This window comes from Acanthaster planci, linkage group LG06 (genome assembly GCF_054643075.1).
Source record: "Acanthaster planci isolate LZ-2023a linkage group LG06, COTS_SCS, whole genome shotgun sequence".
NCBI lineage: Eukaryota > Metazoa > Echinodermata > Asteroidea > Valvatida > Acanthasteridae > Acanthaster > Acanthaster planci.
Window position 1 is genome coordinate 21816662 of NC_141782.1, and position 25449 is coordinate 21842110.

The 25449-nt window shown below is 42.3% G+C and overlaps 1 protein-coding gene and 1 long non-coding RNA gene across 2 annotated transcripts in view; one reads left to right on the plus strand and one right to left on the minus strand.

Moving 5' to 3' along the window:
• The first annotated feature begins 167 nt into the window (after positions 1 to 167).
• Positions 168 to 4832, plus strand: LOC147798951 (uncharacterized). Its single transcript, XR_015425628.1, has 3 exons — positions 168 to 236; positions 1108 to 1179; positions 4745 to 4832. It is a non-coding gene; the product is annotated as an uncharacterized LOC147798951 (long non-coding RNA).
• Positions 1697 to 25449, minus strand: part of LOC110980111 (zinc finger protein 423-like) — a 31697-nt gene continuing 7944 nt past the window's right edge. The window contains exons 2-6 of the mRNA XM_022236460.2: positions 12628 to 12741; positions 11002 to 11154; positions 10079 to 10252; positions 9464 to 9520; positions 1697 to 8972 (exon numbers count right to left, since the gene is read on the minus strand). Of these exons, the coding sequence (XP_022092152.2) occupies positions 4741 to 8972; positions 9464 to 9520; positions 10079 to 10252; positions 11002 to 11154; positions 12628 to 12741 (4730 nt within the window). The 3' untranslated portion in view covers positions 1697 to 4740. The remainder of the gene's footprint in view (positions 8973 to 9463; positions 9521 to 10078; positions 10253 to 11001; positions 11155 to 12627; positions 12742 to 25449) is intronic.

The following is a 25449-nucleotide window of genomic DNA, read 5'->3' on the forward strand; positions in this document are numbered from 1 at the left end:
TTTCCCCAAGTAATGCATGCCACGTTAAACCTGCCAACTTTATGAAAGTTGGCATCACACATCACATCGACTCATTGGATTTTCAAGCGGGATTTCGCATTTAAATGAATTTTCCCCATATTTTTACAACACAGGCGGGTTGCCTCATGTCACACCTCTGACCCCAATATCCACTTGATGATGATCAACGCCTTGATCCGCTGCGATTCTCTTTCGGCACTGGAATATTGAGATGGGTTAGGCTTGTATTCGATCAAAAGTTGAACAACACCAAATCAACGGAGGTCAAGATGGGGCAAGGAAGGAAACCAGAGAAAGTTTGAATTTAATCATCAAGTGCCAACTAAGTTTTATCTGCTTCTTGCCTATTTTGCTTATAAGTCAAAAACAAAATATTTAAAAAAGAAGGAATACATGTGTTCAAAATCCCAGCCTTCTTTATCCTTCAGTGTTAGGCAGATGCCTGTTGTGCCGACATACACCAACACAATCGTTGTCCCAGGTTATTTGTGGGTATGCGTGAAGTTAGGAAAGAATGAAAGTACCGACGCCCTAACTCAAAGAGTTGTGCCTCCCTAAATATTGATTTTTATGGGCGCCAGAATGAAATTCAGCAGTGACTCCACTTGAGCATTTCAATCAGAATCAAGGAATCATAGGGGGAGGGGGAAATCGTTCACCCCCGACCCCCGACCCCCTCCTGGCTTATGGATTTTCGCTTTTTCCCTTTCCAGACCAGACCAAACACAACATAAACTGGAAGCCATCCCCAAGCCTTCCAAGAACAACGGATATTAAAATTACCTCTGCATAGTGTCACCGTCTACTTATTCCACAGTTCCCTTGTTTGAAATCAAACTGCCTCCAAATTGGGCTTCAGGTGCTAAAATCTGCGGGACACTGCGGATTTTCTTGTTCAATTTTAGCTACAAGGGAACCGCTGAGGCATCGGCGTCGTTTTTTTATTTTCAAATTCATCTGTCGGTGGTGAGAATAAGGGAAAAATTCCGGTGCTTGTATGTCATCATTACATTTTTTTTTCTTTTTTTCAAAATTAAGAGGTAAACTAAGTCTATGCACCCCTTCCTTTCTTTAACCCTGTCCCAGGCTGCGTCATTATTTTATGCTGAGTGACTCTGACCAACCATGGCAAAGATGGCTCCGATGGAGGTCAAACAGGTATGGGAAATATTGCATAACAGACGGTTTAGGACGGACACGTGTTATCAGACAATCCTATGGCCCCCTCGAATAGCGGCAAGCATTGCGTTGGGCCGGTTTATGTACCAAGCGACTGTCACGGAACAGCATTTCTATAGAACAGCTGTTACAATGCGTAATGCCAGTAAAGAGGGCCACTGCAAATTACCAGTGATGCGTTACTCTGGTTACCGGAATTTTCTATATTTCTAACAGCCGCTTTGGCTTAGGAGCTGAATGAATTTCCTAGCAGTCACGTAAGAGACTGTATCCTGTTCAAACAAAGAACTGTAATGACCTCATGCAATGTGCGCATGTTCAACTCCAAGCTGCTTACAAGTTACAACTTTCCCAAATACATTTAGGAATAAGATCATTTAATTTGTTCCTGTTCCTGGACTTTTTCTGTCAAGAGCTGCAAGTTTGTTAGATACCGAAATCAAATGAGCTTTGGTGGAGCTTATGTTTGATATCATAAACATTTCCGAATGAAGTCTTTTATCTTTGTCTCATAAGGCTTGGCCTTAACCATTTTATTGACATACTTTTGCAGTATTATGCTTAACCGCCATGAACCAAATATATATGATTATGCATACCAATCATTGACAAAAATAATACACATCTACAAACAGAATAAAAGACCAAAATTAACATCAGTACTTCCTTCAATGAAACTCAAACACCACAGATTACACAGCGCCTGGGTAAAGTCACTGTCATTTTACCTCTGAATAAGATACAGGTTACAAATTGCGCTGTGACAATATCTTAATTACAATGTACACATTAAGCAGTTTACCACTGGAAAGTCTGTGAAGGAAATACGTACAGTACCTATGCATCCGACTTTAATAAAAACAAACGAACCCTTTTTGCCATATTCAAAAAAGTACCTCAGTCAAATTACTCGTTTGAAATGATTCTTTGTTTTCAAAAAGCCAGCTCGCAAGAATGATTTATTTCACCCTCACACAGGGGAAAAAGTGTCCCTTCAGAAGCTGGATTCTCGATATGGTAAGAAACAGGTTATATCTGATACTGGATTCCGCGATTGAATAACATAAATATATAAGCACCTGGTGTTGTGTGCTTTTAAAGAGATCATGAAAATGTTTTGAATTTGTGGGTTGGCAAACACGTAACGACCGCAGAAGTGTCTTACGCAAAGTACATCCAACCTATGCCCGTGCCCTCCTCAGTCACCAACGGAAAGGTTGGGCCGACCAGCCATGGGCCACGTTCATTATCGTATGTCATGGCCTACAGGGCCCTGCATGGCTCATAACACAGGCACGTTCTGCTCTGTTTTAACATTCCCAAATTCTTTCGTTTGAATAACACTGGAAGGACTGGGAAAAGTCTACCACCGCGCTTCTCTCATTCACGCACAATCCACACTACAGGTGGCCTCTTGGCATTAATTATACAATTGGACAATTTTAGTTGAAATTCAAGCTAACAAACCAAAACTAACCAATTTAGATTACCCTGTCAAACGTATAAACATCCTTTATAGGGTACGTCTGCATATGACATAAGCTTAAAATCCTCTATATGAAACAGATAAAAGCAGATTGGGTAATACCTCAGCATTTCTTAAAGTCCTATAGATACATGTTTTACCCATTCGCATCAAAATTCCTGTATGAATGACAGATCTTAATGGAATAATGATTTTAACCAATGATAAAAACTAAAACTAAATGGGGCAAAAACCATTTTCCTTCATTTTTACATTTTTAAGAGTTTACATTTCCCAAAAATAAAACGATAAATACTGATGCATGCTGTTAAATGGGAATCTTTGAAAAAAAGGATTACTACATAAAAAAGTGTTTCAATATTTGACTTTCACCGTGTTCTAACTAACCCAAAGCAAAGTGTTACTTCATCATGTATAACTAAAAATGTACACTAACCAAATTTCAACACACATCGGGACTTTTCGTTGAGTATTCGTTGGTGGAGGCACAGATTATTATGACCCTGCATTAAATTCATCAGATAACTCACTGAATCTGTAAATCTGTGCTGTTATAGATGAGTTACTAGTTTTGTTGATGGCAAATTTGGGCATCCTCACTAAGCTTGAATTCTGACCATGCCACATGTGGTTTTCCTGCTGGCCTAACATGACAAAATGAGAATGCCAAGTGAAAGAAAAGATTTGTTGTTCATTGTGAACGAGGAAATCCAAAAGAAAGTAGTTCTTTATTGAACTCGGCACGATCAGGATAAACCCCAAACTGCCTTGCCATAGAAAATGTGTGGTTTGCTTGCTTAACGCTATCCTGAATATCAAATCATTTGTATGTGCGAAATGGAAAGACTTGTTAAAATAACTCCCCAAACCATTTTAAAAAGGCTTATGTGTAGTGAAAAAAATCCATAACAGCTGTATATATTCAAATTCTCAAAAGTGTGGCTTAGAGCCTGAAAGTTGACCCCTGATGGTGCGCTTCCGGAACCCTCCGATAGGAAAATAACGTGCAAAAAGTTTTGAATTTGTAACATTTTTTTCATTCAGTTACTTCTTAAAAAATCTGTTTGGAAAATATTTGCTAGTATATCAATTAATAGAAACTAAACTATCACCTGACCTAAAAGAGAAATATCCTGCCTAAAAATGACCCATCACTTCTGACAATCTAAAATACATGAAGAACAGTTCAATGTGGCAGTTTCTTGCACAGATGAACATTTCCAGTTTGAAACTTTATGATAGTCTGTCGGTAACAGCCGAAACAAAAACAGATCAAATATTTCAAAAACTGTTTTGATTTATAAGGTAATAAACTTAAAGCAATAATCTACTTTTACGAAAGATTCTAATATCTTATTTAAATTTGCTGACAACAACTGCATTATGCCAAATCAACAAAACATGGAACCCACTGACTACAGTTAGCAACATTTTACAATCTCGTTTTCACGTAAGCACGGGGAGTGAAAACAAGCGTGCACTAAACAAGGAGACCTAGGTACGATATCACAGGACGTGAAAGGTCGTTGATAAAATTCATTTTTTACCCACCTCCAGTGACTTTTCCTAAATATTAGTCGAGGAAGACAAAGGTTAAATTCCAACATGAGTTTTGATGGGGTGGTTTCAGTAAGCAATCATTCTTCCAAAAGTTATCAAACGTGATAGGATGGCCCTATGAAAAATCCCCGTAGGTGAGGGTTCCGGAAGTTCGCTGCTTGACGTTTTACTTTCAGGCTCTATGCTGTTTTAAAAACAAAATGCACTTACATGTATCAACTTTATAAGCGTCCACTGCCAGATAAATGAGTTGTTAAAGTTACATGATATGACATCACTTGAGTGAATTACACTACTACTCTATAGTTTGTGAATAAGTTCACCATATTTCCCTGGAAAAGGACCAGTGATTTCAGGCTAGATTCTTGGCAGGTGTTTTGGAGGTGGAATTGAGAATGAAACAGGAGTAGCAATTCTACACAGGGTGTAGGATTTGTAATAGAGGACAGACCTCAAATTAATGCCTTTCAACCAATTTTAGTTCCCTTTTTTTTTTAGAGAACCTGCATTTCTTCCGTTGCTTGGGGATCCTGACTGCTGCTGACAACTGGTTCTGCACCTAGGGAGTCACTCTCAGAGGAGATGCCGAGTTCTGGTGAGGTTTCATCTTCGCCCATCAGAGATTCTGCCGAACTGAGAGGGGAGGCCGAGCTGCTCTGAGAGGTCCCTTCCTCCTTGTGGATGCGACGGATGTGTCGGCGTAGATTCTTGGCCAAGGTGAAGCTCTCCTGGCAGAGATCACACTGCAAGAGGTTGCCACGGGCCACCACCATGCCGTGAGTCCTCATGTGGTCTCTGACGTGGCACTTACGCGAGAACATCTTACCGCAGTGGGGGCACATGAAGGGCTTGATGCCTGTGTGTGATTTCAAGTGCACCTTTCTGTTCTCTTTACGGGCGAAACGTTTGTCGCACATCGGGCACTGGTATGGCTTCTCCCCGCTGTGTGATCGCATATGGATAGTCAGATTACGCGATAAAGAGAAGACTTTATTGCATATGGTACAGGTGTACTTACGTCCATCAGTGTGAATTCTCATGTGTCCCTGAAGGTTACTCAGACAGGGAAACACCTCATCGCATTGGCCACACTTGAAGGATTTCTTCTTGCATCCCAGCTCAGCCTCTGAGTGGGTTCGGAAGTAATGCTGCTGCAGTTCCACCGTGGAGTAGAACATCTCCATGCAGATGGAGCACTTGAAGCCCTTATCGGGTGGGGCAGCATGTAAGCGGGCGTGGTTGCTCAGGCTGGCACTAGAGGAGAAGACACGACGACACTCGTCACACCTGAAGATCCCAAGGTCCTCCTGGCTGGGATGGGACAAGACATGGTTCTGGAGCTCGGCCGAGAAAAAGAAAGTCTGGCTACACTGAGAACACTTGTGACGCCGTGCCTCCATCCCATGCTCAATTGCATGAGCTTGGATGTCCTGGGCACAGCTGAACATGGCCTTGCATACCGGACATCGGTATTCCTTATCAGCAAAGGAGTGATTAATTAGATGACATTGTAGCTTGGCAGGGGAGTCAAAGATATCTTTGCACAGTTTACACTCAAGATGGACCCCCTCAGAGAGCACGTGAGTCGTGACATGAAGCTGTATTTCCATCTCTGTAGCAAAGTTCTGTTGGCATTTGATGCACTGGTATGTCTTCCCTGAGCCATGAGTCAGGAGGTGAGTGTCCAGCTCCTCGCGAGTCTCAAACTTCACGCTGCATTTTGGGCAGCGGTGATTGTTATTCAGAGGCATCTTGACAAAAGAGGTTCCAGAGGAGACACCTGAAAACTGGCTCTCGAGAGAGGCCTTGATGCAGTTGAGACACATAAAGCAAGGGTGATTGCTGCTATCCAGTTTGGGGACCACGTCCGTTCTGGAACCAAATGTCTTACCACACACGTAGCAGGGATATAACTCGTGCACCCCTGTGGAGGGTGGAGCCTGGGTGTGGTACCTGGCGTGAAGTTGAAGTTCCACCATGGAGGTCAGTATCTGCAAGCAAGCCACACAGCGGATGGTGTTACCTGGGCCGGCGATTTCTTCATTGTGTTGCTGGGCGTGACTTAGAAACTCTGTCTCCATCTGGATGGGTTGCTTACAGACATAGCACTTGCAGTGCCAGGTTGGCTGTTTGGAGGAAACGCTCATGGGTGGGGGAGACTCATTTTCTGATCTCAATTTGAACTCTGCAGTGTGCTCAATGGCATGCTTCATTAACTCATACTTGGTCTTGAAACTTTGTGAGCAGGTGTCACAGGGGTACTTGTATTTCTTCTTGGGTTCCTGACTCTGGGGTGTCACAGAAGACATCTGAGACTGGATTGAGGCACTGCGAGCTTGGATATCATGCTCTTTCAAGTGATGCTTTTCAAGGAGTACCTTTAGTGGGAATTTGGCATCGCAAATCTTACAGATGAAGCAGCCTTCTTCCTCATCCTTCATATCGTTGCCTTCCTTGAGATTGTTATCCGAGTCAGAGGAGCTGCATGCCGGCTTGTCAGATGGTGACTCCTTGTTTGTGAGGGATTTCTGTACATTCGGTGAAGGGTTTGGGTAATCATGCGTGGCTCGCAAGTGCACTTCAAGGGTCTCCTGGGAGCTATATGGAGCGTTGCAGAATGGACAACGAAACTGCTCCGAGTGGGAGGTGAGATGACACTGAAACTCAACGTCAGAAGCAAAGCTCTGACTGCAGAATAGGCACTTGAAGGGCTGCGTGATCTTCAAGTGTTCAAATTTGACGTGAACTAAGAGGTCCCCCTCGGAGCGGTAGACCACACCGCACTTCATGCAGCTGAAGAGCTTGCACTCATTGCTGTGCTTCACGGCGAAATGCACCTGTATGGAGACCTTAGAGTCAAACACCTCCTTGCAGAGGGAGCATTTGTAGAGGTGGTGAGCGTGGATTTCAAACAGGTGCTTCTGTAGCTCATCCGGTTTCTTGAAACTCTTGCCGCAATCTTTGCAAATGTATTCTGCCGAGATGGTCTTATAGTGGGTGAGTACGTGGACCACCAATTGTTCCTCACTGGTGAACTCATTGTGACAAGTGGGGCAAGAGAAAGCTCCTTGGTTGTCTTGATGGGTAGATGACTGGGGGTCAGAAGATTGTGGCTCAGACGGCTGTGAGTCCCCAGGCTTGTTGCCGGGCTCCCCTGGTGGGGTTGGCTGTGAAGATCTGATTGGTGTTTGCTTACCAGCAGACGACTTCCGCTTCTCTTTGTGTTTACTTCGCTCCTTATTCTTCTCCTTTTTGTTTTTTCCTGGATGGCCGGATTTGCTCGCTGGGGCTGTTTCTTTGCTGTTGGTGTTCTCCTGGTTGTGGTCATTCTTGAGGTGTTCACTCAGAGCCTCTTCCGTGTCAAAGTGCCCCTTGCAGTCCTCTTCTGGGCAGAGAAAAACTGGAGCTCGGTCGCTCTGGTGAAAGACCTGGACGTGGAGCTGGAGTTGCTCAATGGAGTCAAAGAGGTTCTGTTTGATGCAGTAGGGGCAGGGGTACTTCATGCTGTCGAGAGCCTGACTATGACTACGATTCATGTGCTCGTGGAGCATCGCTTGATTGGGGTATACCTTGGTGCACTGGTGGCACTGGACTCGGGCATCGTTAGTCAACTGGCAATCCAAGTTGCAGTGGTAGTTCTGGAAGTGCTCGTAGAGAGCTGCTTCAGTAAGAAACCCCATGCTGCAACGTGGGCAGAGAAGACGCCCATCCGCATCGTAAGTGATCGCATTGGGGATCGAATGAACGCTGTCAATGTGGCTTCGGAGAGCATGCCCTGAAGTGAACTCCATGGTACAGTATGCACAGGACAGCATTGTACTAGAGGGAGTGGTTTGATTGGAGCTGTTGGAATGGGTACCAAGAGGCTCATGCATTGCTGACATATGCTCAGTCAGGTTGAACAAGGTTGGATATTCTTTGCCGCAGTACTGACATTGATGTATCTTGGACAGTTTGTCTGCATGTAAGGTCTTCATATGTACATTCAGCACCGTAATGCTTGGAAAGTAAGCCCTCGGACAGTATTGGCACTGTAAAGGGAGGTTCATGCTGTCCTTATGCATCTCTAAATGAGCTTGGAGCTCATCTATGGATGTCAGGGTTTCCTCACAGATCGGACATTTGTTTTCATCTTTCTGATCTATAGCCTCAGCAAAAGGTTCCCCATTCATGTGAGTGACTGTGTATAAGGCAGTTTTTCCATCTGGCGAATCGGTGACATGAGTCTGGAGGTGACTGTATAGACTCTCGGATGTCATGAATACGGCAGAGCAATGCATACACTTAAAGTCTTTGCCCTTTCCCACCATTTCAGTCTTGTGAAAGTTCTGAGTATGAGCAGTCAAGGCTGCAGAAGTGGTGTAGCCACGGTTACAGATTGGACAACGGAAGGGTTTCCCAGTTGCGTGAGTCTTAAGGTGGATCTTGAGATGGTCGCTCCGAGAGAAGGAGGCATCACACTGGGTGCATTGGTACTTCTTGTCACCGGTGTGCAGCTTGACATGGCGATCCCGGCTCCGTTTGTGCTTGAAAAGCCGGCTGCAAAAGGGGCACTTGAATGGCATCTTGTCGCTGTGGATTTGCTCGTGCCTCTTTAGGTATGTCAATCGGTGAAATGCTCTATCGCAGAACTGGCAATGATAGGGCAGACTGCTGTCTAGGGATCCTTGCTCTAAGGCGTAAGGTGACTCTGGGTCTAGGAGTTCACTTGAAGAATTTCCCTCATCTGCAAAAATGCATCAAAATTTCAATGAAACACTTGTCACTAAATATCTCATAAAACAAATTTTTAAAAATTGAGTGCCACTCCACAAAGACATGCCTAAAAGTAAAGCCATGCTACTTGGCAAATGTTGGCAGCTTTAATGTAAAAACATGCATGCATCCATTTTTAGAACTTACATGAATTGCAGACTTTTACTCGAGGGCATGATTTATTTCAAATCAGAAGGGTTTTAAATATCTTATTCTCATTTTCCCCTTTCATTCATGACACTTGTTCAACCAGTGAAGGCCCTTCAATTCAATGCACCTATGTGTACATATCTACAGTACAAACATCAACTTGTCGAAAATAACAGCATATTGCAAAACTCTAAAGTGTTTTTATATTTTGTTGCCATAGTAAATATTCATAATTTTGGCACCTGAGATGAAGCCAAAGAGGCAGATAATGCTGAAATCCGAAAAACAGCCCAAGAATTCTCTTAAACTTACCAGAGCCAGAAATGGAGAATTTGCTTGGTGAATCCCCAACCTCACCAATTCCAATATCTACAGAGAAGGTAGAAAACAGATGCATTTTAAAACTGCAAGCTTCTTTCTACATTGTAAAGACAAAACAACTGGTAAAATAAATTCTGTATTTTCCCTTCAAGTCTTCACCTAGCTTGACATTTGAAGCAGTTTTTATAATTTATTTCCTTATTTCCTAGAATACTGAATTCTTCAGTTAAGACAAGACAATGTGACTACGATAAACATAAGTGGACTTACGAAATGCTTTATGCAAATTTATGACATCAAACTTTACACATCACTGCCGTGACAGTCTCTCACCTCATCTCTAATATTTTCCCAGTGGCATATCTACTGTAAGCCTCAGGTCCAGAGAGGCACAATGGAATTTATTTTTTCTAATAAACAATTTTCCAACTGGGATATTATTCATCTGTAAAAAGAAAAAAGGTGGTGGCACTAAAATGATGGCACTTTAAATAATTCTTTTAAAAAGAAAAAGATTAAACACAAACGGGGGGGAGGGAGTGGGCAACTTGACAGGTGAGCCCCAGGGACATGATTTCTCAGTTTCTAATCCATCACTGTTCTAACCTGTATCGCAGTCATAGTTCCTGTGATCCATGAAGTCAGCGATACTCAAGAAGGCTGAGTTACAGGTGTCACATTTATAGATTTCTTCGTCCTCCTCTTCTCCAACATCCTCTACATCCTCATCAATGGCCACATCATCATCGTCGAGGTCAAGCAATTCTTCTGACTGCGCTTCTGAAGTCCAAAAGAGTACAACAATGATACGTGTAAGGTACTAAATAATTGAAGCCCCTGGAAAATCATAGTTTATTCCAAGAGCATTCATAAATCCCAACAATACGGATTCTGTACGTGACCCGAAGAGGGCGTTTGTGCATAGAAATGAGAACAAGTGCCAGTACATGTAACTGTCACACACATTTCACTGGTCCTTAATCATCAACAGCTAACAACATATTAGTACCAGGAAACGACTGATCGGTAAATGATCTTACTTTGGTGTTCCCATGTGAAATACTGAATATTAAAGAACTTCATGCCTGGGAAGTAAGCTGCATGTATATTGGCTTATGTCTGGATTACTTGGCTATGGCCCCCCCCAAAAAAATATATGAGAAATGAATAAAGACACGAGCTAGGGGCTTCCATAAGAACATGTGTCCTTTTCAGCCCCAGTAAAGTGAAGCATGGGCTTTGTGGTAGAGATGGAAATTTCTTCAGAGATATTTGTGACAGGAAAACTAATTCATAAAATTGCTCGGGTGTCTACAGGAAAGACGACAGCTAAGTCTGAAGTTGCATGATACTGAAATTTTGTAGCCAAAATGATGCGTTATGGACAAGGTACGCAAAATGGAAGAAAATAATCTCTTTTTTAAGGTTAAAAATGAAAACTATCACCGGGTCAAAAAACAAGCACATGTACCAAGCGTTAACGTCGTCATGGTAGCACAAGTTGAGTTACTCTTAAGAAATATGCTTACCGTTTCTAGCTACGTGTAGCTTCAATGGATGTCTTCCCTCACTCTCAGAGGCAACTGAGTCATTGTCATCATCACAAAACGTCTTAAAATGGCTACAGCTGGGGCTCTTTGTCGACTCCTCAAGATGTGAAGATTCTCCGGCACTTGATCGAGCTGAAGATGATCAAACAGAAACTAAATATATAACAAAGTAGGACCTAAAAGCACAAGCAAACATCCATACTGATTTAGGACAAGTCACTAATAAGCTACAGGTTTTCATGTGTGAAATCAAGGAACATTAAAGTAACCAAGCCCTTCTTGTAAAAGTCTAGGTAGTAATGGATGGCCATGGAACCAGCCTACTTACTCAGCTGTCCATTTTTAAGCTTGAGTCCATATTATGTCCTGTTTCTATATTTTGTTATTTTGTTCACATTTTATCTTCAGCAAACTTGAATTTTCAATTCTGAATTGGCCGATCCATGGCAACAACCAGTGTGATCTATAACTGTATTGCACGGTTCGTATCAAACCCAGCGTAATGCACTATTATAACTCAACACATTGTGCTATTTTACGCTTAAAGCAAAACGCACAGCTGCAAACTTTACTGCAAATTGAAAGGTGGTGCATTTGCGCGCAGAGGCCCCTATAAGATAAGTACGGGGAATTCACAGTGCTGCGCCTCAAATAGTTTGCAACGTGTTGGCCATTCACAGCAGTGCGAAATCTGTCGACCCTTTTCAAATGCACACAGGGTTGACAGATTTTGCCCATTGTGATTGGCCAAGGCATTGCAACCTCTTGGTGGTGCCATATTCATTATGACGCTCGCACTTGTGGAACACGGAATAATGCAGTGCATCTGTGTCCCATATCACTCAGCCTTTGGCCTCATGAATTATGTTTCTACAGTGTATGTTACATGTACTCAGCCCACAAAAACATCAGTAACCTTACTTGTATTTCATGTTTGTACAAGTACAAGTTTTGATCCCTTATGAACAATGTATATGTTTTCCTGCCTTGTCAGGCAGGAAAATAAAGAATGCCTCTTCAATATTCTTCATCTCTGGATTTGTGCGGGCGTGTAAAGTGCAAAAGTGGTAAAGTTTCCACATGTGATCTGACCTTAGCCAGTAAAAATGTTGGACATATTTACAAAGTTTGGGATACAATACAAATACCACTTTTTGGGGGGGCCTTAATGCTAAGAATTTTCTCCACTGAGAATTCTGTTAGGATCGAGAAGTCAAGCCCTCTAACTTGCAGATTTGTGCATTTCAGGTCATTGTGCATGTAGTTAACAGTGGTAGATTTTCTCTTAACAATTCTGAAGTTCATCAACAACAGGCATAAACGACACTCAAGTCTGTTGTAACCCAATGCAAAGCCAGGCAGTCTTTGTCAAACTCATGCATGCACATGTACCTAGCTCCCTTTCAAGAATACCCTCAACAACAAATCCCGAAATTACAAAACTCCTGATTTTTTTTTCAACAGGAAGCAAGTGCCTGGGTGCAGGATAGTGTGTCACATTTTGCCTTTTTCGACCAGGAAAGGGAAGTTCATTGTATGATATTTCCTCCCCGATTATTTCCCTCGCTGTGGCAAAGATTGTAAGTCTTTGATGACTTGGCTGACCTTTCTTGCTTTTGGTGTCGTCTGATAAAAATGAGAGCCCGTCCTCGTCAATGTCATCAGGTCTGGAAGACGGTCCAGCTTCACCAATAGCTAATCCCTTCAAAAATGCACCACCTACAAGATTAAAAAAAAGAAAGAAATGTCATGAATAGAACTGAAAACTAATTCATAGTCTTAACCTGAGGCAAGGAGCTTTTCTTTTACAATTTACTCCAGCTGGGCATCGCAGCAGGCTAGGGTACCTGAGTACCAGACTGTTAATATCAGAATCCAGTTCCAAATTATGGGACTGGACATCCATCACCAACTAGACAAATTACTGAGAAATTTCTCAGACAAGAAAAAGAAAGCTTATAAAAGATCAAGGCAAACCTTGAAGTAAAATCTAGACTACAGGGAATGCTATAACAGATTTTACATTCATGTTGTAGGTTGTTGATGGTCACCTTGGGTAATAAAGAATGGAAAATTGAAACATATGGTTCACAAAGTTTGCTTTTTGGTTTATCTTTGAATCTGTTGGAATGGTACCAGATTGTATCTACATGTATGTTTTGCATGTATGTGTTGCTTCAACATGATACAAGGCTCCCAAAGTACACCTGCTTGCGCGTATATAGCACACTTTTATTTACATATATATAGGTAATCCTAAATGTAGCTCTGGCATTTTCCCAGGAACCCTTTTGGGAGTTAACAAGAACCCAACATGGCCTAAAAAAACTCAAATGCAAACTCTTTCTTAATGGGTTAGAATACAAAGCAACAACCAAACCTCTGATTGAGTAGAGTGCCTAGACCTTACTGTGTTCTTTCAAAATGCTGATGAATGAGATGATGGCTTTTCGCCAAAGAGATTTGACCTCCAAATTTTCAATCCCATCTTCTGTAAGCTACTGAGGTTACAACTTTCGCTGTTTATCGCCTCCCCTTCTTCCCAATGGTTCCAGGTGTTGTCAGTTCTGGCTACTGGTACAATCCACGTATTTTTCCATCCTATCATACATTTTTTATCTTCTTGTTTCACTAAAATGTTTATTGAACCTTTTACTTTTAAATAATAAATCACCTTGGAATAAAACATTCAAACAATTTACATGTCCCAGTAATATCCATTAGATGTGAATCATAAAGCGATTATGGTGGCTTTGAAATGACATTAAAAACAGAAATTCTTTTGACACTGCAGCCAAATTACTGATATTTCAACACCACAGGTTTGTACCCCCCAAAATACTGTTTTGATAGTTTTGCTTGAACATGCATCAAAGACGCAACATGAATTTCATGAATCATGATGACACAACCTCACATTGGAATATCAACTTTTCCATCAATCTGCAACATGCAATATTTATCCAAGATATCATAAGGGAGTAAAAATCTTCAATATCAGCTGAGTCAGCCACAGATATTAAATTTGTAAGGAATCAATAAATTCAGAGAATTCAACCAGACTGCCTGCCAAGTTAGCAGAGTTTTCTCACACTGGATGACAGAGGGAGGGAGTGTCCCCCCTTGTCCACCCTAACAATTAATTAAGCTCTTTATGTACAAATCTGCCCCCACAGCTCAATTACCACAGCTTGACCCCTACGATGAGGGCTCCAGCGTGCTTACTGATCTCCCCCATGCTGTGAATGCACTACTCCAGACTTACATGGTCACATATGACCTGCCCAGGGGGTTAGAATTCCCCCTGGGGGGTGGATAAAGTCTGGTTGTTTCCAGGGTCGGACTCTGCAAGGTGCGGAGGCCTGATATTTTCTTGTCTCAGTGGGGTGAGGTTTGGCGCATGACCCTGGCTTAACAGGGGGCCAGGGCTCACAGTACGGGGGACAGGCAATTCAAGCAGTTGGCTTTTCATTATTTTTCCCCTGCAAAAATAGCCCCCCTGGGCTGATCCAGCCCCACATCCATCCTGGTGTGAGGTTGCTCACTGCAGGTTTTGGCTGAACAAATTCCTGTTGGAGGCACGGTTCTGGTTCCGTAACAGACGCAAAAATGAGAAATCACACTTCACGTACCATGTTCATGTACACCAAGGGTGTACACATACTTTTCACTTCAATACATGCACGTATGACCAAGTCCACTGTCAATGCAATAATATTATCAGTACAACCATACTTTGGAGGAAATCCTTCATGCTTTGGAGTTCTTTAAAAAAATTTAAAATCTAAACTGAGGGCTAAATTCCACTGTTGGTTAATATTTCAACTGGTTCAGATTTCTCTTTAGTGAAATGCACTTGTATGTGGTCAGTTTTTTCACAACCGCTACAAATGTTTGTGAATGTGACTGGTTTTTATTTAGCATATATTTTTACTATTTATTGTCAAAGCGCAAATCACTATACCAACTGAAAATGAATTTAACTGAAAAGTGTAAAAAGCCAAGATTTGCTTTTGGATCTTTTAATGAATGTAGAAACATTTGTAGACCTACAGTGTATTAGGGTCAGTATGCACTGAGCCCTTTTATTTCAAGAAAACAACGGTGCCATTGTGAGAAAAAATGTACTGGTGAATATACCGGTATTATGCATTGGTTCATATCTCTCTGTTTCCCTCTGAAATTAAATTGGGGCTGTGCCCGCTGCGCTCCTGTAGATGGTTGTAGTCACTATTGGCCATGGTGTAGATCATCAGCCCAGGGGGAGATGGGTCACCAGTGAAGTAGGCCACAGTGACGAAGCCAGGAATCCCGCGGGGCACCGGGAGGCAATCAGATTGCCAGGGAAGAGCAGACCACTAGCCTGATGGAGTTGGCAAAAAAATAAAATAAAATTGCTGGCTGAGCCGGCATGGTCCCCCCCAGGGAGCACTCGCATGAAGATAAAGAAGACAATCCCAGCTGCAACTGGGCTCGGACCGAGATCCCCCAGGACCCTTACCAAATGGAAATGGACCTGGCTTATATCCCGCTGATGGTGGCAAATTACATTCAGACCTCCACTGGGACCTCCCGTCGAAATGATTGAAAATTGGAACTGCAGTATTCATGGCCCTCCCCGGGGAGACTCGGGCAGGCTGCCTGGCCCAGACTGGCTGAGAATCTGAAAGGCCCTGGTCCAAGCGCCAAACCGAGCTAGCATTATAACCTTCCCCGGCTCTACCTAAGAACCTCCACGGGGGAGGTGAGCGCCTCCCCAGGGGGGCCCTGCAAAGCCTGAAGCAAACAACTAAAATTACATTTTCAAGCCTGGGAAATCTGCCGTGCAGATGTGGCCGCTGTGGCAAAATGCAGGGAGAGCGAAAAACAGCCAGAGCATCCCACTCTAGCTCTATGGGGGTTGAGCGATTGGACAGGGAAGAGGAAGAGAAAAGGAGAGATCGCCAGGGCCGAGGACAGGTGATTCTATGAAGGAGAGCTTGGCCTAGCTTTGGTATCCCCGAGGGAGGACTCAGCAGAGTGTGTCTACCACTGTTCGCCTCTCACTCTCTCTTTCGCGCTCTGCCTATGGGCCATGATTACCACACAAATGAGATATGCCAAGCTAAGGGATCTTGGGAACAGTGGGCCCAACCAAGGTTTCTTGCAAAATATACATTCAATACACCAAGATCTCTGACTCAGACACTGAAACAAACAGGGTAAACATCACTGTGTGTTGTCACACATGTCTACATGCACGTAGCCATATTTCATACATCTCATGTGGTGTTGCTTTGGATCCAAAGAAATATGTAGCATGTAACTCCAGCTACAACCTTCGTCAATCTCCCTACAAAAACAACTAGTACATGTACATGTACATGTACATTGAAAACATACATTGTACATGTACATGCATCTAATATACCAGTTTTCTTCATATTATGTACAAGTTATGTACTGGACAGATCATCATATTCTTTGCACATGATCTGAAGTCAATGCAGTACAGCCATTATGGAAACAAAGAATGCCTACTCATCCTATTTGTCACAATTTCACAAAAGGGCCATGTGGCACAAAGTATGCTAGTGACAACTGATTCAAATGGTTGGGTTGCAAATGCCAATTTAAGATCCTGTGAAACAGTTCTACAAATTCTCACTTTTTTTTTTGAGAAAACGTAGAAAAGTGTAATAGTCAGGTTCTACGGAAATATATGTGTTGAATGTTAAATGCAGACAATTCAGCCCAAGTATAGTAAGTGGCCACTGTGCATTGCTTCTGGTGTCCTACAAATTGTCTCTCTAAAATAATTTGTGAAAATTCCGATTTCAGTTACCCCGATTTTAGTTACCATATTTCTTGATTACATTATAATCACTGTTAGCGTTAGTCCAATGCAATATTCATTTGCAAAATTACCTCCACCACTGACTCAAAATTCATGCAGAGGAGGAAAAAATTCACGAGCAGTCTACACTAGAGCATTATATGTCTTCTAATGTGTTATTCAAAACAATTAAATGTCAGCATGCCCATATTCTACCAACTTGAAAACTTGACGGTGGAGACTTGTAGCCAATGGGGATTAACAGAGACAGATTAACAATGGTGCACTAAATCCTGAGTCACTGTACCCCTGCTGTCTAGTGACCCACAGGGGAATGCCCCCAGGGGTTCCCACAGCCCGACTCTCACCACAGCCCACAGATTTAGCCAAACCTCAGTGACATTGGCAGTGGCGTGTGCTCAGATCAGACCATCAGGCACACAGACCCCAGACACCCAAGACAAAGACAACAGGAAAGACGGGCCAAGAAACGGGTCTATAGCAACATAAATCATCCATCAGCCACCAATCAAAGAAAGATGAGTCAAACCTAAACAGGACAGTTGAACCGTGAATGCTGGAGTTCTTGAACCAACTGGGAAACTTGTCAACATCTTGTGGTACAACAGTGGCATCTATTAGCATTAAAGAAAGTTTTCTAGAAACAACCTGCAAAATCTAAAAGAATCTAACAATATCCAGCCAAATCCAAAAGTTGAAGAAAGCTCTATCTGTTCTAATCAATGCAATCCGTCAGAATCTGCACTCTATTGGATAACTGACAATTAAACCCAAGCCCCAGCCATCCATGTCAACACCCCTATCTTTCAAAATCCATCCATGAATCAGCTTCGAAGTAGTACTGAGTGCTGAGTACCAAGGCAGGTACCATACTATGACCCAAACCACTATTCTCTTAGACATGTACAAGGCTTGATAGATCCCTTGCAAGTTGAAGTACATACATATAGAATATGCCGTTGTTTGAAGTCCCCAATGAGAATGCCTAGGAAGTCTGAGGAAATACTTTCAATGTACGGAGGGAATTTCTTTATGATGGGCAAAGACCAATGTCCATCAAGCATCTAACTAATGGAAGTTTTTAATATCAGGACAGAACGTGTAATTTCCTAAGCCTACATGAAGTAACAGTCCACACAAGGAACTTTCCAACACTTTATCAAACACTTCTACATGTATTTGTTTCCCCAGATATTTCATCTTACAATTTCAATTTGAAAAAAGGAATCATCTCAACATTTCAACGGAACAGTTTGCAAATGTTAAGCATATGCACGACATTTTTCATAAATTAATTTTTTTCCACAAAGATTTCAACTAGCAAATGCCTTCTTTACTCACCTCAGCTGAAATTTACTCTGATACTGCTCATCAACAGTGCAAGTCACTGAAAGAGATTGAATTCTCTACCAAATTGGCCAACTGCTTGACAACTGGAAAAGAGAATTGGCCAGATGAGTCTTGAAAGAGCCCGCAACATTGCAGTACATACAGTACATGTACGCTGTTACAGTGGTAGAAAGTATGTTAACACTGAACGAGATCATTACTTCAGTCCCTTGCTAACTTCAAAATTAGACCCACCCCTCTAAGTCCTCTATTTATTCAAGGAAGGGATCCTTGATTCCCTAGTCAGCCCAATCAAGCACAAGCGGACTACCCAGTATCTCAGACGACGTCTGATGACCTATAGGAATTCAGTCTTAATAGACAGACGGCCCAGGAAATTACATGACGTAGTTGGGCACGTCATCAAAGTGTGAAATGGCTTAAGGTACTAAAACGGACTATCCTACTACCAAAGCCTGCTTCATTCTCAGTGGGAAAATAGACAACAATCTTAGCCTAACCTAAAAATATAAACACTCATGCTAACATTCATACGTCATTGTCTACAAGTCTGCGGACGGAGGGAGCAGATTGCTACCTCGCCCACTCCAGTAAACATTTCAAGATGCAAGTCACTTTTGCATTAGTCCATGCTTGTACCCTGCTGAACCCTGGAAGATCAAACGGCAGACAATGTCTCTTGGATTCTGATTATCTCAGCAGAGAGCACACGCTGTCTGCTGGGTTAATACAGTCGTTGGACTCTTTTGGATGAAGCAATCTGCAAACTCTAAGATTTTGAAGACAATCACTGAGATGGAGGCGGGTGGGGAAATGGGGTCTTCTGGACGCTACAACAACCTGAATTATTCTGAGAAAAATTTGGTGATGCAAAATCTGTGTCATTCACTGAAAAAGATGTGCTTATTTGAATTTGAAGAAAAATCATCTCGGACAGAAATAATTCTGTGTCATTGTAAAGTAAACTAAATTCAGGAGGAGTACAAGGAGAGTTTAAGCCCTTGTGACAAGTACCAATGATGAACAAAAAATCAATCAAACTGGAAGCAAAATCCAATGTTTGAAACTTACACCCCATTATGCGAAATTCCACTAAAAAAATGACTATGGTACCTGTTGCTATCATATTTGAATCAGCCAACTGCCTCAGGCAAGACATTCACATGCAACAGGTCTTAGGCCTGAACCCCATCCGAGTAAGCTGGTAATATTTTGTCATGTAAAGAAAATAAAATGTCCTAATTAAATCAACAATCAAATGTATCATTGAGGAGATACAGCAGAATTTATCTGTACCAAGTCAATGCACATCGCAAACATAGCCAGGGTTGTCTGCTGATGGTGGTATTGTTCATCAAATGCATGGACTTATAAATCATAACACGTGGTGTGTCTGGGGTCAATGGGCTCTGTGGGTGGGGTCATGGGCGTCGGTCACGGGTGTCGGACAATTAACCCAACCAGTACAACCTCAGGTGTCAAGACGGAAATCGATACACAGCACTTCCTTCCTGGTGTGAGTGCGACAATGAATCCCACACACTGGAGGAAATAGGAACCAACGGTTGGCAATGACGACAATGAAACAGGGGTGATGGAGGGTTTGGATGGGTGGGGCATGGGAACAGGGAAGAGGGGGGCCAAGTGAAGCAACAGAATTCCTCTCTCTACAAGGGGAGGGCATCATTCACAGATCTACAAATCACTCTTATAGGGGATGATAAATATGCAATAAAACCCACATAAGACCTGGGGCCAGACTAGGAAAAAACAGACAGATGCAGAATTTTATTCCAGGTTAAAAGCTCGACTGAGTACAAGAATATGAATGCCCCTTCCAGAAACTTGTTTCAAAATAATTGTTTGAAGTTAGCTCCCCCCTCCAAAAAAAGTTACTGCGTTAGACTGACACTTGTTCAGAGTTATTGTTTGGTTAAAATGAATGCTGCATTTTACTGTTGAAAAGAAACATGTACATGTACTTTTCATTGTTCGTGGCACTACCACTGCAGGTGTATCTTACTCCACATGCAAATCCTCTACAAATCTATGCATGAACATCTGCACAAAGCCCCTTCTGGATTTATCAGACTGGAACCTGATCTTTTCAAGAGAAGATGGGTGCAAGCTACTGCAACAGTGCAGTGGCAAAACATAATAGAAAACTAGGGTGGGGTCGCCCATGGAAACTCGGTCATTTGTACATTGCTACTGTAGAGTTCAAATCCAAATTTACCAGAAATAAACATTTTGCAAGGAGTAGTTAGCCAAACAAGCCTTCTGTTTACAAACTCAGCAGACACTGGTGCTTGGAAATAAACTTTTGGACAAACCAGTTTTGAAAAAACCAACTCAATACAGAGTCAACATCATTCCAACACTATGTTGACACAAAAATCATACAAAACAGGACAGTACAAGTGATTTAACAACAGATACTTCCGTCCCGAGCATTACTATTCAAACATAGTCTTATGACAATGCATATGATCAGGGCTTAGGCTATCTCTTGATACGGAAATTCTTCAAACTCCACCCCTCCCCCCCCCAAAAAAATCTGATGCTTCCATTTGCCCAGGGGATTGAGGGTGGAGCAAGCACAGACTACTGGGACGATGACAAGCCACAAAAAGCTCATTCTTTCATTCCGTCAACAAAAAATGATAGACTCATCTATCTGAATGCACCTGTGTAATATCTGAAGTCACAATTTGCGACTTGGATCTTGCCTGTTGTCTGGTTGGATTCCATCTGCCGACACAAACCCAAGCTGAGTGAGAGGAGGGAGGGAAAAATTGATCTGAGGAAGTAGGAGTCTGCAGACACCAGACTGTCCAGGAAACTACAAACGCTGGGTCTAGGGAAGGACAGGTGCACCCCAACACTGGAACAAACTCTGTCCTCACAGGAAACAGACAAACCCAACAGTCAGCAATACACACACCACTAATCTCTGGTTTACAGCGACCATGTAGCACTCTTTACAATGTGATCTAGAAAATACTGCACTTGTACTCCGTTTGTATGGCAGAGAACTATAAAACTCCACGTTATCAAGAAGTGCCAATTTTCTATGGGGATTACCAATATAATCTTCTCTCTTGCCAGCGTCATGCAAACTCAAGCTCTGATTTTCAAAATAGCAGACTGAACAGTACAAAATGAAGTTTGGCAAGCAAAACATGAAAACAAACTTTAAGGTAAACCTAGCAACAAAGACAAAGTTTAACGACTGCAAATGTGCTCCTTCAAGTGTGACACGTCCCCAAGGTTGTTCACCTGAACTTCGGCTATTGTAAGTACAGACCACCACCATTCCCATTCTACTATCAGTCACTCCATCAATTTTTTTTTTACCAATCCCATCCTGAAACATATAAAAAGTTGAAAATGAAACTGATCTGCATCACTACTATTGACCAAATAAGACCTATCCTTTGGCAATTTACTAAGATCCTATGATTAATCTCTACCAATACCAAGAAATAAAGGATCTTTTGTTCTGCATGTAGCCACTACACCCTACTGGTTTGCCAGCTTGTTCAAGATTGAGTTAAAATATGGGTGTACACTTTCTATTTTTATTCAAAGATGTCCAAACAAAAGAAATTATCCCCTCCATGCGATGAAGGCTTACCTTAAACACCAATCCCAATTTCTAGTTTGGAATGGAACAGAACACTGCATAAACCACACAATAAAATGTGTATGGGATGGGGCGGGGGTTCCAGCTCATTGATCTTAAAAGACTCCATTGTGCGTATTATGTATACAAGCCCAGGTAGGCAGAGGCTATTGGGGAATACCCTAGGGGGGTAAAGTGCATCTACATGTAGGGTTAGCTATCCTACATGTAGTACAAGACAAAGGACTGTCCCAAGGGTACAGCCAACAGAGATGCAGAGGTGAGGGAGGTAAGGGATGCAGGGAACAGACCGACAGGTGGAACTGGGAGTGGGGGGGGGGAGGAGTCTCATCAACTATCCATGAAACAGCCATGCCCCACTGTTTACTATGAACAAGGTACCAGTACATGTACACTGTTCAGGCATGACCTTCACAACGTACCAGTACAATTCCAGCCCTTAGGAGCCATTTGCTTGCAAAATTGACGGCTCACATGAACCCCCATTTTCTCCCAAATCTATCAGAATGGTATCCCAGAAATTTCCATTACATTGCCGTTAACAATTACTCATACATGTACCTTCTAGATTTATCTTGAAATTTCTGGTTGCTTTTGAAAATTCACCCTGGTACAAATGATTGACTTTCCAGAGCAATAGACAACCCTATGGAAGTTTATACGTTCAGGTCTGTCTCAGATTTTGTGGGTCAAGTCTCCATTTTGCATATCATGTAATTTTGGAGAATAATTTCACAAGCTGCTTTGATAGTATTGACACAATTCTATTACAATAGCTTAGTATCACCAGTGGTGTAACTGAAGCACATTTTGCAGGGGGACACTTCTGGAGTCAGTAATTTTCTGGGAGGGGCACTCCTTGGGCTTGTTACAGTAAAAACACTCACCAAGGTGGACTATCACCGGACGAATAGACCGATTGCGCCCACTACGTCATGCAACCAATGATGGGTATTAAAAATCAACAAACACTGCATCCACCCAAAGCAAAGTACATGTGTGTTTCAATAGTATTACTTACCAAAAATAAAGTCGACAGTACCGGTTGGTACCGTATTTGGACTGTTGATGTGCTAGGTGCTATGCATGTCCCACAACTTCGTTGTATTGTTTGTAAACAACATTCCAAACAAATGTTGCTGTGGGGTTGATACCCACTATAGGTCACATGATTTAGCAGGCGCAATCAGTCTATTCCTTCTCTAGTGTCTGAGTGGGAGGGGAGGGGCACAGGCCCCGGGTTGGATGCAAGCCTTCCATATCCCCCTAGTTATGCCACCAAATATTGGTACATGATAAGTTATCAAACTGTAAGTTAACCCGAAGTGCAACAAACCTGGCAGATTTTTTCAAAGTCCTCCAATAATGGCTGGGTCTTATGTACAATACTAAATCCTCAACCAAAAATCTCCCCTACCTCTTGAGGAGTTTGTAAGGGTAATAGGATTTTCCATCATCCACGGGTACGTACATGTACATACAGGTTTGCACTCAAATAAAGCAACAATTTCAATGAAATCTGGAATACTCATCAGTAAACTGATGCAGTTACATTAGGGATCGACAGTCAAGGAAATGATGTGTGCCTTGAATTGCAGGCTCAAATGCAAGCGGATACTTTATTTTGTCATACACGTATGTTAATATAAATCATAAGCTTTCATGATGTACAGGTAACATACCTTGACCACAGAGAACAAATGTATGGTTGCCCTATGAACCCTGACCCCCTAGGGACCATTGAAATCCTGCATAACCTAGTTGGGTTAAGCATGGTTAGGGTTAAGCAACACAAATTGGCTCACCTGATCTTGGGAGTACTATGATGTCTCCAGGATTGTGATGTTGACATAGCACATTGCCTTAGCATGGGTCCTTCATGCCTAAACTCTGGTGTATGACTGAGTGACTGGTTAACTGCAGTTGAGGTAGGCTTTCAAGAAGGGTTGCTGGCAACATACTGAACGAGTTCATTCCTGAACAATACTAAATCAATGATCTTGTGCAAGTGGGTCATATCATGCACTTTCTCGCCACCTGTTTTGTAATTAGCCCCTCCCCCACCACAAACAAAACGGATTACATATACCGTATTTCTCATTGTCACTAAAAATTGCACGTTACTATAATCACCAGCTGCTAAATGTTTTCAAAATAGGCACGACATGCCCAAAATACCGGCAACTTGTTTTGCTAAATATAGTAAACTTCACTAAAAGCAGTTTGTTTTTGACAAAAGAGCCGTTCTGCACGACTGAACTTCCTTTTGTGGGCTTGGGGGTGCACCAAGTCAGTGTACTGGACTGAGTTCCGGGCATTGTTCACCAGATGAAGCCGAGACGGGGTGCAACACGACGGCCGCTGGTTTTCAACAAATTCCCCAACAATAGATTTTCTAAAATTAAATGGTTGCCACAGGGCATCTTCCCCCAAAATAGATTTCCTATTTTTCACATCCACTGGACTCTGAAAATAGGAGGAAAAATGTTGCCTGGGCACCATTTACGCTCTGTGACTGCCGTGTTGATTGTTCGTCATGACAATTCTGCTCAAAAGCTCAACTCAATAGGCTGGCATACCCTGACTGAATAGCCCCCCCTCACATATGACAAGTTAACAAATGGTACAACCAACAAACAACACATCGGTGGTGTCCTATTGCCTGAGGCTGTTTTTCTAAAAGTAGCATTATTTTTCTTAATATAGCATCAAGGCGCCTAAATATAGAGGTTTTATTGTTGATCTGGTCCGATGAATTTGTGGAGGAGCTATTTTAAGATCAGATTAACCATGACCGGTTACACTTGGCTGAATTTTCCACCCAAAGTTTAAATTAAGTGCAGTTACACTGTACATGTACAAGTCCCCAGACCTTGAAAAGTTAACACAAGACGCAGCGGCGATTCATTATTAAGTCAGAAAAGGAAGTGGCGGTAAATTGAAAACCCACTCATCACCATTAAAACCTCAATCCTCCCAGATCTTGAAGTCCTTTTGCATTTTAGCTTGGAGCCTTCTTAGCAAAAGGAAACTTCCTAGCAAAATCTCTCTGTCCACGATTCGGGAAACCAATGGCAATTTTCCAATATCTATGAAAACTTCAAGGGTAATCTGGCAAAACAACATACCGTCTGCAATTGTACAAAAATCTTCCCAAAACTCCAGACGGATTTTGAAGGATTTGGAAGGAGTTAGGTTAAAATCCATCCTGAGGTTTGAGGGAGATTTGTAGGAATGAAGAATGTAAACTATTACTTTAATATATACCCAGTACATGAATGGAACTTAGGACCTCGTGAAAGTTCATTTAGGGCTTCTAAGATATTAAAATGTAAAGCCTACACACGTGTAGGGAATGTGCCACCAGCTACGTGTAAGAAGCAGATTTGGGAGGATTCAGAAATCCCTCGCGAGAGCTTTAGACATGAAGAGACACCTTCACTTCACAAGTATTCCCTCACTGGTGACAAAGAGAGAGGCTGGGTAGACAACTGAATGGCGTCTACATGCAAACCCGATAGTCTTATGAAATTATTGGTTGCCCGCTTCCATGCCTGCCAACGGGCACACACACAGTACTTGCAGTCTGTCACCT